Source organism: Balaenoptera physalus (assembly GCF_965194825.1).
Source record: "Balaenoptera physalus genome assembly, chromosome: 11".
Classification (NCBI taxonomy): domain Eukaryota; kingdom Metazoa; phylum Chordata; class Mammalia; order Artiodactyla; family Balaenopteridae; genus Balaenoptera; species Balaenoptera physalus.
In genome coordinates, this window is record NC_138896.1 from 96270887 (window position 1) to 96284663 (window position 13777).

The 13777-nt window shown below is 37.3% G+C and overlaps 1 protein-coding gene across 1 annotated transcript in view; it reads left to right on the forward strand.

The window, feature by feature from the left end:
* The window catches only part of CNTN6 (contactin 6), a 266480-nt gene that overhangs the window by 122644 nt on the left and 130059 nt on the right, over positions 1-13777 (forward strand). Inside the window, exon 4 of the mRNA XM_082412474.1 lies at positions 11000-11095. Coding sequence (XP_082268600.1) covers positions 11000-11095 — 96 coding nt within the window. The remainder of the gene's footprint in view (positions 1-10999; positions 11096-13777) is intronic.

A 13777-nucleotide genomic window follows, 5' to 3' on the forward strand; every position in this document is an offset into this window, starting at 1 on the left:
GCAACTTATTGAGGACTATTTGACATAGTATTTCAACAGGTTACTTATAGCATTTCATTTGATTCTCACAAAAATCCAATAACATAATTATTATAAAATATGTTTATAGATTAGATTCACCCATCCATTCTTCTTTTCAGCAAACGTTTGTTGAATATCCTTTAGGTATCAGATAATAAGTATATTAAGTAACACTTAAAAGAGCTGAGAAGTAAACTTTTCAGTGTCTCACAGTTTATAAATCCAAGAGCTGAATTCAAACACAGGCTTATTTAAATCCAAAGCCCAAACATTATCTTTCAACTATGTGAACACTCTTTCCTTTTATATAAAAGAAATAAACGTCCCCTCTGCTCATGGGTTTGTCTGTCTCTTCTGGGCCATGATCTTTTATAACCAAACTTCAGAAGTGATGTGCCATAATTTCTGCCATACTGTTGGTCACACAGACTGATTCTAGTAAAATGTGGTGGGACGGGACTAGAGGAGGAAGTGGATACCATGAGCAGGTTCACTGCGGGCCATTTTGGAGTCTGGCTACAACATCATTTTTTCAGAATACATCCTAGCCTCTGCTCTCTGCAATCTTCTATGATCCAAGAAAAATTGTTCTTATCCTCTCAATTCCTGAAGAAAATATGCTGGACTCCATATGTAGTATTTTGCATTCACACATTTGCTTTAGTTATAATTATTTGTTAATTCATTAAACATGTTCAATACCTGCTTTTTGTGAGCACTGACCTAGTTACTGAGGGAGGACAAGGTCCCTCTTCTCTTGAAGCTTAGAGTCTATTTCACAAAAATTGAAATAAATTAAACCAATCATTTCTGACAGTGATTAGACCTTTGGGGGAAAAATAGAGAGTGATGGGGAGCTGCTACTTTAGATTGGCCAAGAGAGGCTTCCCTAAGAAGGTAGCATGTAGGTGGAGATTTGAATGTTAGAAAGAATCCAGCGATGCAGGGATCTGGGAGGAATTTTTCAAGAAGAAGAAAGAAAAAGGCCGAGGACCATAAAGGGAAGGAAACCTATTGTGTTCTGAGAAACATGAAAATAAAATGTTCATTGTGTATGGAGTTTCCTGAACAACAGACGAAAAGAAGTGGTAAGAAGGACCATATCATATGGAGGCTTAAATAATTTAGTAAGCGATTTAAAGTCGTTTTTTATTTCTCTGAGTTCATAATCATTAATCCAATATTTATTGAGTACCTACTGTGTGCCAGCACTGTGTTATGTACTGGGAATACAAAAACAAGCCCATATGCTCATTTTGTACAAGGAAGTCATACATGCAATTGCAGCTGCGAAGGGTTAATAAATAATTTCATGAATGCATGAACTAATGAACAAACTCTACATTTAAGAGATTCTTATAATAAATTATAATGAAATGCAAGCAAATCACTTATCTTTTTAGTGTATTAAATCAACCAATACTTCTCGAGCACCTGTCTATGAGATGCAGCTATTTAAAGGGATTCTGAGAGATGCCTCAGAATGAGGCTGAGACTGAAAGAACCAATTTCAACTTTGTCAGAAACAAGTACTATGACTCAGACCAGTTTCATTTATACAAAACTCCTGTCAGCTGGCACTTTCTGCCTCTTAAAGTCTAGATAAAATCTACTCACTGTTCTGTAGGAAAATCAGTGTCCAGATTCCTGCATACCCCAGTGGACAGATATTCATTCTGACCATCGCTTCCAGCTCCAGCTTTGTCTCTGCACTACCTCTTACAGTTTTCTCTCTTTTCTTCACCCTGGTTTTGACCCAAGAGTGGATGGAACTTTTAGTTCTGTCCCCCACATAAAGCACTGCTAAATATATTCACATTGTTTTTGGTTTGTATCAAAACATTTGTGGAAGTTTGGGGGAGGAAAGGTATATTGACACAAGAACACAAGCCATTTTAAGTTGAATTGTCTTCTTCTGAAAGTCCTTCAGCATTCTGTAAGTTGATTTTCCTTTTGTTTCTATTTCTTCCCCCACTCCTACCTCCCAACCACATCCCTGCTCATTCCTAACACAGACCACTCTGGTTCTCTCAAAAGTGTCCTGTCTCCTGATTCACCATATCCTTTGGAGCTCAAACAGCCCATTTTCTTAAATCATCCCCAAACTTCAGGCATCTATACATTAATTTCGTGGGGTCTGAAATATCCAGGTACCACATATACTATTATTTATTTTTCCCAATCAAATTGCTTTGACTTTTTAGTAAGTACATTTGTTTAAAAGGACATATTTATCACCACTGTATCTAGAAAATTGGTGTCATTCATCATAAATAGAAGGAAATTTTAAAAAGCAATGCACAAAAAAAAAAGCAATGCACAGCAATTAAACTTTAAAAATATTTATTTATATAACACTTAAGTGCACTGCCCATAGAACCAAGTATACCTATCCTGTACATTGGTAATATCCTTCCTGTTCACCTGTCAAGGTTACTATAAGTAGTTACAAAGATGACAGAAGTGAAAGTGCTTGGAAAAAGAACGGGGTTTTATTTAAATTAGGTGCACATTCTTGCTCTGGCTTCTGCTCTCTCTCTCTCTGTCTCTCCCTCTCTGTCTCTAAATGACAATGCATGCAAAAGTCCTTATCACTGACCCTCAATTCCCCTGAGGGCTGAGCTGGTGAAAGCTGCAAAGGAAATGCAGATTGTAGCTGTGACTCCAAAGACCTTGCTCAGAGTAAAACAATTTGATAGAAACAAACAAACAACAAAAAACCCCTCCAGTATTTAGCAACAATCATGAAGTCAATCTCCTTAATTCCAGTTGTTCAAGTTCTTGCAAATTGAAGTCGGTAGGATAAAAACTCTGGTAAACTCAGAGCTTAAGTGTGTGCAAGGTGTTTGAAAAAGTGCTCTCATTTCACACTCTTTGTATAAACAGGAGTAGTAACACATTTAGCCAGGGACTCGGCTCCATTACTTTGAAAACTCCACCTTTTATATTCTACATAGGTTGCAAATTTTGAAATCGAACATTCTGATTAAACCATCACAATGAATAAAAGGGCTTATTATGTGCTCTTTCAGAAAGGACTCTGGTTGCTGTAAATGTTCACATTAATCCCTCTTATCAAAGATCCTGGAGACTTACTTCAAGGAAATCATTCCCTTTTACTCTAATGAGCATCACAAAAGTGGGTCAAAAGGGAGTTAAGAGTGGGATTGTTCCTGAAAGGACACAGTTTCACCATATTTCCACCAAAACTAATACTCCAGCCCCCTTTGCTGATGATCTGGGACAGGAGGTAATTACAGCTGAGGCTCTGGCCAAACTCCCTCAGACCTCTGGGGGGGCCAGCGGTCAGTTTGGCTTTTTTGCTACAACGTGCAAAGACTTTTGTACCAGGCTAGGATGTTCTTCCCAAAAAGGCAGGAAGACTGTTGGATAAAAAGAAATTCTGCTTTGCCTTCTTCTTTTCCCCTTCTCCCTTTCCTCTGCTTTTTCCTTCTCCCTCCATGGAATGACCAGAGTGGTATCCTGAAGAGCTGAAAATGCTTCCAGTGTCAGAGTTAGGTAGGAGTCCCTTTCTGGCCCTCTTCTAGCTGTGTAGCCTTGGGCAAGTTACTTAACCTTTCTGAACTTTGGTATGTTTATTTATAAAATAGTGTCATAGTAGCTACATCTCAGGGTCACTGTGAAGATTAAATGTTATGATGTTTATAAAGTTCCAGTAACTGGGAAGTATGTCAATAAATAAGAATTCCCTTCCCCTGTGCTAGAAACCCCTTTCACTGCAACCCTCCAAGCTCTTCACTGATGCATTCAAATGTTTAACTGAAATTTATTTAAACCCCAGTGTCCTTTGGATTAGCTACTTTGGTGTTCACGATGGAATGTATTTTCTCTCTGTCACTCATGGCTCCTCAGCAAAATCCTCAAATGTTTATTCTGGAGAAAAGACTACCTTGATCTCTCTCTCCCCCCACCCCCTCTCTCTCTCTCTCTCTCACACACACACACACACACACACACACACACACACACACACAGCTAAGTCCACATCTTCCCACATGCTGCAGTGCATCCTTTATTCACCTGAGGACTTGACCTACTCCAGATACTCCTCTTTTTGCACTTGAGCAATATTTGTATCATTCATTAATCTCAAGGAGCACAAATAGCCCTAAGAAATCTCTTTAGAGATAATTGACTAAAAAGGTACTGGCACTATCCTCCCTGTAGAACAAGAGATGGGAAAATGAGTAAGTGCCAAAAGGCACAATCCAAGACCAAGAAGAAGCAGGGCAGCCTAGGATTTTTCTGGCTACTCACACACCAGGCCAAGAGGTTACTTCTGCCTCCAGCTGGGCTGTGTAGCTTTCTGGGCAGAGAGGTTCAATGACCCTCCATGTAATAACTCCTGTCAAGTTGGCGAAACATTCTCTGTAGTAAAATGAAATGTGATGTGGCAGTGCTTGGAATAAAATTCATATACTTTGACTTTAGGCCTTTTTTTTTCATTTATTCACTGAGCATTTGAGCTGGCCACTGGGTGAGCAGAAAAGGGAGTTCCATACTCAGACTTCAAGAAAATATGTTTTGTTACATCATCAGACACTGAGATGAAAACAGAAAATGAAACCTATTTAAAAATTCTAAACAACCTCCTTTTGGTCATGTGTAGGTAGATCATTAATAATACAAAGTCCCCAACATTATTATTTAGTACTTAACATCTTCTAAACATTTAAAAGACATTATATCATTATTCCTCTAAGACAGGTGCTCTTGGTAGCTTCATTTTAATGAATGAATGAATGAATGAATTAGGCCGCGAGGCTTGCGGGATCTTAGTTCCCCGACCAGGGATTGAACCCAGCCTATGGCAGTGAAAGCGTGGAGTCCTAACCACTGGGCCACCAAGGAATTCCCTGTAGCTTCATTTTAAAGCGCCAAAAACTGAGATAGAGAAGATTTAATCTGCCCTGTATCAACAGCTAGCATGGTGAGGCTAACATTTGAACCTACACAGTCTGATCCTAAACGTGTGTTCTTAATCGTTCTGATCACTGGTCACAGTCTGATCATTCTGTTCTATCACTAATAACCTCGTACGGAATTCATTAGTGGGTTGTTTAATCTTTGCATGCCTACTTAAACTGCTTCTTTTCTTTTCAGAAACACTGAAGATCTGAACTCTTCAGTCATCTCACATCCAGTCTATCCTATGCTATCAAAGTTGTATCATTCCATCCTTCACTTCTGCTTCTCTCACTTAGTTTTAACTATAGGGAATATGCAAACTTAATAAGCAAGGCAGAGGACAGGTCATGCCTAAAACTTGTATTTTTTTTTTAAGTCATAGCTGACACTATTCTTACCACCATTAATCAGACAAATGAGTCCATTTATAGAATTTCAAATCCAGTCTTACATGTATATTATAATACACCAATTATTTCATATTTGTTTACTTGTTGTGTTTATTAAACGCTTTTCTCTCTGAAAACCTTGATGCTGGGCTGACAGAAAAAACCTATCACCCCCCCCTCCTGACTATTATCCTATATATTTTTTCTTAAACACCATAAGAAAATGGTTCTCAGTGGATTCATTAGTCTCAGGAAACCAAGAAACGACTCACTTCTCTCCATTTATTTATGAATTTTTATAAAAATACTTTTACACCACAAAAGGAGGAATTTTAACTTGGATTGTAAATGGATTTGACACCAGAATCTCTTAAAATATCTCTTTACTTCCTGCTTGCATATTACCATTCCAAATTTATGTCCAATATCAAGACTTAGCTATTGCCTCTTTTACAGAATTTGACAATATCACTGTGCTTTATTAGGTTATGTCATGTTATGTTACTGAGTTGTGCTAGGAAACACAATAATATCACAAACTCTGTAACTGAGTATATCGCATCTTGAAAATGATGGTGGAAAATGAAACTGGTCTAAGTAGAGATATTTTTGTATGCCACTTAATAAAGATCTGGGAAAATTAATTACAGTACCAAGAACTTCAGCTTATTCAAAACCACCAGGAAACAGGAAATAGTAACGTGAACAATTCTGGTATTCTCCATGAGTGGTCCTCTTCTAAGGGGAAAATTAATGGAGATATGAATTCAGAATTACCTTATTATAATGTCTTAAGATTCAAAAAAAAGTACTTTGATTGCAAAAGTTGCATATACTATATCTGGGAATTCTGCAAGACTAATGCAGAACTAGAGAATTATTCTTGGTATCTTTCACCATTTCCCTTTCACTGGGCAGAGTATCAGCTTCTCCTCCTCCAACAAGATATTTTTGCCATAGGTGAAAACAAAACACGTACCTCCAACGTGAGAACTGCATCACAAAGGTGAACACATGCTCCTTGGTCTTGTTTACTCCAGCACCAGATCTCAATGCTGAGACTTCTTCGGAAGGATTTGCAAAGGGGGGAAACAAAATTTGATTGGTGGAAAGCCAGGAGCAGGGTAAAAGAAATCTTAGAGCTGAAAATCAGATTTAATGTCCTCAAAGTAACACATAATTGAAGTTGCTTTTGAGGTGTGGAAAGAGAAAATGAGCACTGTCTCTGGTCTGAGGGCAGATCATATGGCCTGTGTCTAGGGTCAGACTCTAGTTAGAGAGGCAGTTAAGCCTTGGGTGAAGCTCTAGCTAGAGAGGCAGTTAAGGCTGGTGGTTAAGCAAATGCCCTCTAGAGAGATGATATATGGAATTGAATTTTATTTCCTTTTCTTATAAGCAGTGTGAACTAGGGCAGATCCATCAATTTCTGAGTTGGTAGTGGGAGCTGGAGGGAGGTGAACTTCTTTGCAGAGGAAAATGGGAAGATTTTGATTTCCCTTGCTCTTCAAAGAGAGGGCTGTAGTGGGAAAATTGGAGAAGAGAGAGAGAGAACAGACATAAGCAACAGAAAGGGGGAGCAAAATAACTTTTAAGAATCAAATACCTAATATTTGATTTTAAGGTGTTTGGGTCACATCTTACTAAATCAATAAGCTTGACAACAGAGGCACAAAGTATGATAATGGTGGTGCTTCGTGTGTGTGTGTGTGTGTGTGTGTGTGTGTGTGTTGAGGGGGTATATCTATGTATGAAGGTCAAGATAAGGGGCTAAGTTCCTTGTTTGCAGGGACATGAGAGTGGAGGTAAATCAAGAAACACATCTGAAGGGAAAAAAAACCAAGGATTCAGAGGAGTAAGGATATTAGAAAGGGAGCTACTTCTAAAACCTAGCAATACAGAACTCCCTACCCCAACCCAGCAATTTGCAGAACCCTTTGGAAAGGCATTGAGCTTTTGTGTTTCTTTGTTTGAAAATGGAATGGCAGTTTATGCCATTTTATATGCTGTAAGTGGCAGGGAGACCTCAGTTAACATCTGGAAAGCAGAAGAACCTGGTGTTTGAGAGTGTGAGCCCTGGAACCAGACTCTCTCCTTTTCAGTTCTGTCTTGACGAATAGAAACCGTATGGTCTTCAGTAAGTTGCTAATCCTCTTTGAACCTCATATCCTCCTTTGTGAAATGAATGTGACGTTGGTACCTATATTCCAGGATCATCATGAAGATTCAATGAAACTGCTTCACTGAGTGTCTGGCACTTAGTAGTTATTCTTGATATATGAAAGAAAGAAAGAAAAATAAAGAAGATTTAAAACACTAAAATAAAATAATTCATGCACAGCAAATAGAGAAAGATGCAATTAATAGTATTATTTTTACTTTGGCCAACTCAACTACACTATGTCCTGCTTGAAGCATGGACCTTTTCCTGGTGAATATTTTTTCCTATCCCTATCTTTTCAGGTGCTGTTCTCTTAGTCAGGATCAATAAACTCTGAGTACCCACAGCCTTCCTCCAAGCTTATGAGAGTTGGCAAACCACTAGCCTCCTTCTGTGACAGGGGCTGGCACCGCCAAGCACATCCTCTGACTGTGATCCTCAGGTCTTGGCAGCGAGTACACAGTTTTCTCGCCTTAATTGGGCTGAGATTCATTCCTACAAGTGGCAGCTGCAAAGATGTATTCTCCTTACAATTAGGCGTTGAAATACTTAGCATTGCTTGGACTTAATTTTAAATACATTTTGGTGGCCCTTTTCCCTCCACTGCACCTTGGTTGCTCCAGGAGAGAGCAAATGGCCCAGTAATTCTTTAAAGCTCATTTTATGGGCCATTCTCAGGCACTTCCTGCTGGCCTTTGGAACAGAGCCTTGTTTGTGAATGCATTTTTGCTTATGCTCCTGCCAAATGCTTCCTCCAAAACCAGCAATAAAACCACAGGATCCAATAAGCCCTGGTCATCAGAATGGCTTAATGAGAGCAACCTCGACAATTGGGGTCTTTAATAGCAACCAGCACGGCAGGACTTGTACCTTGAGCACAAGGACATCCTGGGCAGGTCACCTTTCTGGTTTATGGGAATTTCTCCAAATATTATAGAATTTGAGACTCAGGGAACGACTCATACTAAGCTATTTTTCTCTTAAGCAAAAAATGGATAGGACGAAAATAGAAAAAGGTGGTTCTCTCTGGCCTCTCCTTAAAGAAGAATAAATCTGGAGTTTTTAAAGGTCTTACAGAGCAAAGAAAATTTCACTGAATGCATGTATGGCCACCTTCAGTGAACCTTGCTTCAAAATAATCTGAATTATATCATGTTTCTGGTTAGCAGAAAGGTACGTGAAATACAGGTTGGATACTTAAAACAGATCTTGTTCAAAGTACATTCATGTGAAATGGTACTTAAATTCACTTAATTTAGATAAAGCAAAATTAGATCTTGTCTATGATATGTGTGCTATTAAACAGTTTTAAAATCTGAATTATTAATTAAAACCTGTGAACTAGTACTATTTTCAAATGACTGTGTTTTGATTGCTAACAGAGCTTGGGTGACTTCTGAAAGAGGCTGATTTCCTTTCATGTCAGCTAATAGAAACGCCATTGTAATCATAAGGCATGGAGAAATTATGTTACAAGTGGATACTATTTAAGTGGAAGTGAACACAGAATACATTAAAGTACCCACAGTCTTATCAACAGTGTGTTATAATGGCTTCTGATTAACACTGAAAACATGATTGATGTTACTGTGAGCGTGGAACACTGACAATGTGACACAGGGAATTTAATCAAAAGCTTGTTAATTTCATAGAATCATTCAATTTCTCACTACTCCTTTGTGACAGTTTTTGTTTTTGTGACCAGTAAAATGTCATGACAATTTAATGGGAACTTTCAATGATAAAAGTAAGGAAAAAAAACCCTTAAAATCCTCACCGTTATTACTGCTCGAAATAGAAACAATCAATATATTGATTTTTGGTTTTAAATTCAGTTTGTTAGCCTGATTCTTAATGAGTCACATGTAAAATGATGCAAACCCAAGGCAAGGCAATAATTCACATCAATGGTACCAACATATGTAGGCTGATTTAGTCTTTGTATGGCCAAAGAAGAAAGGGGGAATATTTGTTTAAAAATCCTCTAGAATAAATGTAATGTACAAGGCACTCCAGGTCCTAATCAGAGGTAAGGCTAATGACTGCTGAAGAGGAAGGGGAAGAGATTTAGTTGGGAAGAAGCAGAGTCCATCTTGGGTAAATATTTTCATTATTAAAAGTAAAGCATATATAAGAGTTATTAAACTTATAATACTCCTGCCCCCCAAAATGCCTCAAACAAGATAGAAATTGACTAATATCTAATATAATAATGCAAAGTAGGTGGTCCAGATCAGCTGTGCTTCTACTCCATGCAGTCACTCAAGCACCCAGGCTAGTGGTCTTTTACCTTCAATATTTTCACGTCATTGGCCATCTAGATGGTGGTGATATTGGGTGGGTAGGTGGAGAACATTAAATTTTTTGGATATTTCCTCTCAAACGTAATAGGTGGAAGTTTCACAATATGTGAGAAGTTTCTGCTTACTCTATTTGCTGCAAAGATGTTTGGGAAATGTATCTTTTGGTTAGAAAAGTGTAGTATTTGTTCTATATATCTATTACTATGGAAGAAGGGAGAGTAGATTTTGGTAGACAAGTAGCAGCCTCTACCCCGTGACACTTATCGCAATGTGTATATTTTATACACACACACACACACACGTTTTTTAATTGGCCTTCTATTTTTCCTATTAGTAAGCACAATAAGGGCAAGGTACAAGTCTGCTTTATTTACCAATATATCTCCTGCCCTTAAATACCCTTCCTATCTTTTAGTAGGGGTTTAATACAAAATTTTTAAATCACTGAATGACTGATTGAATGAATGAATGAATAAAAGGGATTTTACAGGTGAAGAAACTAAGGTTCAGACATTAGCCTTTCCTGGAGGCTGGGTGACCATTTCTAGGAATGTTGAACGATTTACAGCTCAGATGGATAGGTTATCAAGATAGCTAGTAAGCTGTCTTCCGGCACTGAATATCTATGATTCTTCGGTGTTGTAGGAAATTACAACACTTCATATAAGACCGTGAAGCTGCTTTGTGAAGGAGTAGATCAACAGAAATTAGAAAATATACCTTTCTTCTCATTGGTTCAGTCACATAAAACTCTGTCCGTCACAACATTCCATGCTAATTTCTCACAGACTTCATCCCCACATCAAAACGGTTACCATTAAGCTTAGATGCTAGAAGACTGCAGCACACTTGCCACATTTCTTTTTTAAATCACACCTTCCTTGGGAAGGAAAAGTAAATATGTGCTGGGTTTAAAAGATTTCCTCTCGGGCTACAGGCTGCCTGGGAGAATAAAAGTAAACAAAAAGTGAGTTTTGTTAACAAATGTCTTTATCATATACTCTGTTTAACTGCATTAAAATAAAAGAAGGAAAGACGAAATTCTGAGAAATATAACCAGGGTACAGCAATTGACCATCAACTAAAACTTCTGGTCAGACAAGTGTGAGTGTTCATTACTGTTAACGATAAGTTTTTCTTCTAAAACTTTTTCTCGGCAAAATAACGAGTTCTAAAGCTGCTTTTCTTTGTTTTTCAAGATATTGAAGACTTTGAAACCAAAATAAGAAGCACAGTGTCCGTCCGAGAAGGTCAAGGTGTGGTGCTTCTCTGTGGTCCACCGCCACACTTTGGAGGTATGGTGGGGCTATTTTGGGTCACACCATTCAGGTGGCCACTCAGGGAATAAAATAGGCACTTCAGTTCTTAGAGCCAATGGTAGCCCTTCATCAAATCTAAGGGACCAGGAAGGTTCGGGCTCATCTTGCTGCATCCAAACAGTCTTAATCCAAATCTTTTCTTTTAAAAATATTTATTCAATCAGCCACTCAACAGATATGCCCTTAAGGAGATGCAGGATGGCTCTGTACATACGTGTGAGAAATGGGGCTTTGCAGTGAAACAACCACAGTTGTAATCTGCTGCCTGTCATCCTGCATGACAAAGGGCAATTTGTTTAACCTTTTTAGGCTTAGTTTCCTCACCTGTAAAGTGGAGACACTAACTAATACCTATATTATAGTACTGTTGTGAATGTTAAATGAGTTAATGAATGTAAATCAATTAGTTTAATGGCTAGTGTTTTATTTAAAAAAGAAAGCTAAGATTGTTATTTTATTTTTATTATCGGGCTCTATGGAGAAGCGAATGCCAACACTCATTTTGGCGACCTCACCTTAATTATTGGAAGAGGAAAGTTACCCCCTAATTGGAAGCAAATGTTGGATGGCACTGAATCAGAATATCTCCTAGCAATGGGGAAAATCAAGCAATAAATGCCATTCTTTACTTTGGAAGAATCTGGATTAGCCAGTGAATTAACCTGTTGCCAGGGATCTAAACCACCCACTGATCTGCAAGCCCTTGGGGCTGCATTTTCTCAAATTCTGTATGGTTTGGTACAATTTGGTAGATTCTCAACCAACTGTGATCCTGGAGGATTCAGTGTAAAAATATCCATAAAGTCATTTCATTTAGTACAATCCGATATCATACTGACTATATTGTAGTTAGCTTAATAATAATAGCAAGTGCTTACACAGTACACACCTAAATACTTTACATGTATTAACTTTTTAACTCTGTACAACAACTACTACTCGAGGGAGATAGTATAATGATTATTGTTTTACAGATGAGAACACTAAGGTAGAGAGAGGTTAAGTACTTGGTCCAATGTCATGCAGCTGGTAGGCAGTGAAGCCAAGCTTCAAATCCAGGCAAACTGGGTCCCAGACCCTGGGCAGCTCTTAACCACCACTGCCTCTGTTATAGTTGATTTCCACTTTGGAATGGGAGGATTCTTGGAAACAAAGACAAATATTTAAAAATAAAATGAAAGCAACTTTTCTTCTAATATTAAACCAAATCTTTTTTATGATCCTTTAAAAAGTTGAAAATATTTTTGCGATTACTTTCATTTTTATACAACCTTGTGAAATTCTGACACAAAAAGAAAGAAAAAAAATACTAACTGGAAGTTAACAATACTTTTATTCAATATTATTACAGACTGGTATGTCACTATGCTCACCTGAAATATTAGGGAAGAGTTACAAAACTTTCAATGCTATCTGAGATAAAATAAGAGCACACAAAAATGTGATGATGTTTGTTTTTTAATAATAGGAAAATTATTTTCCAGTACCATAATCTAAGATGACAAGACATGCAAATCATGTTCATTTGTGCTGTCAGTCTGTGTCATTTTATACTCTGACATTGGTCAAAGAGACTTGACAGAATCGAAGATTATTTTTAAATTTGTTTACTCTAAATAAGAATAACACATATGTAGAATACTTCTAAATGAGTGTCATATATTTTAAAAAGGCCATCAACTAGGAGAAGCTTTCCGTTGTCACCTTGCCACCTACCAATGAAGAAGTATATGTTGATCTTTTAAAGCGTATAAGTCCTTCATTATAACAGTGCCTTTCTGCTTAATGCCATAAGACTAAATAACAGATATACAAAACCTGCCTTAAATTAAGATCGTCATAACTGAATAATGCATCCCTGTTGCATGCAAATTATGACAAACTTGCCTGATAACAAATTCGATTATGTAATATGAAATATTCTAGCAGGATTCCAAAGGTATTTGTCAATATTGACTTCATCCAGGTATTATAAGAATTTTCTTCCTGAGAGTCATGGCTTCCTCATCTCTACAAAGGAAGGAATGCTGGAATACTGTTCTTTTGTCCTTTATTGCTCTCTCAGATCAAAACTGAGGGGAATATTAACAGACACCTTTTGCTCCAATTATACAAATAGTCATTCATTCATTAAAGTATTAATAAAGTAATTAATTCATTAAATTAATGCAATAAAGTATTAATAACAGTAATAAGAGCTACCAGTTGTTGAATTGTTACCATCAGCAAGCACTATAAGACTTTCCATTTATTTTCTCATTCCCACCATTCCAATAATTTTTTTTAATTTTTATTTTATTTATGTATTTATTTATTTAACATCTTTATTGGAGTATAACTGCATTACAATGGTGTGTTAGTTTCTGCTTTATAACAAAGTGAATCAGCTATACATATACGTTAATAATAATAATTTTAAAATGAGGAAATTGAGACTCAGACTAAGTAAATCGGTTTTCAGTTAGTAAATAAAGGCAAGATTCCAACCCAGGACTTTCTGACTTCAAAAAATGCCTACGGATAGAAGACTCTATAGTTAATTCTTAAACCTCAAGTTGTGTATTAGTTTCAAGAATCTTACACCTTCAGGTCTGCTAAGAGCCCTGAGAGTGTCTTTAACCGGTTCATTAAAACAATTCTTTATTCTTCTTTTTCCTG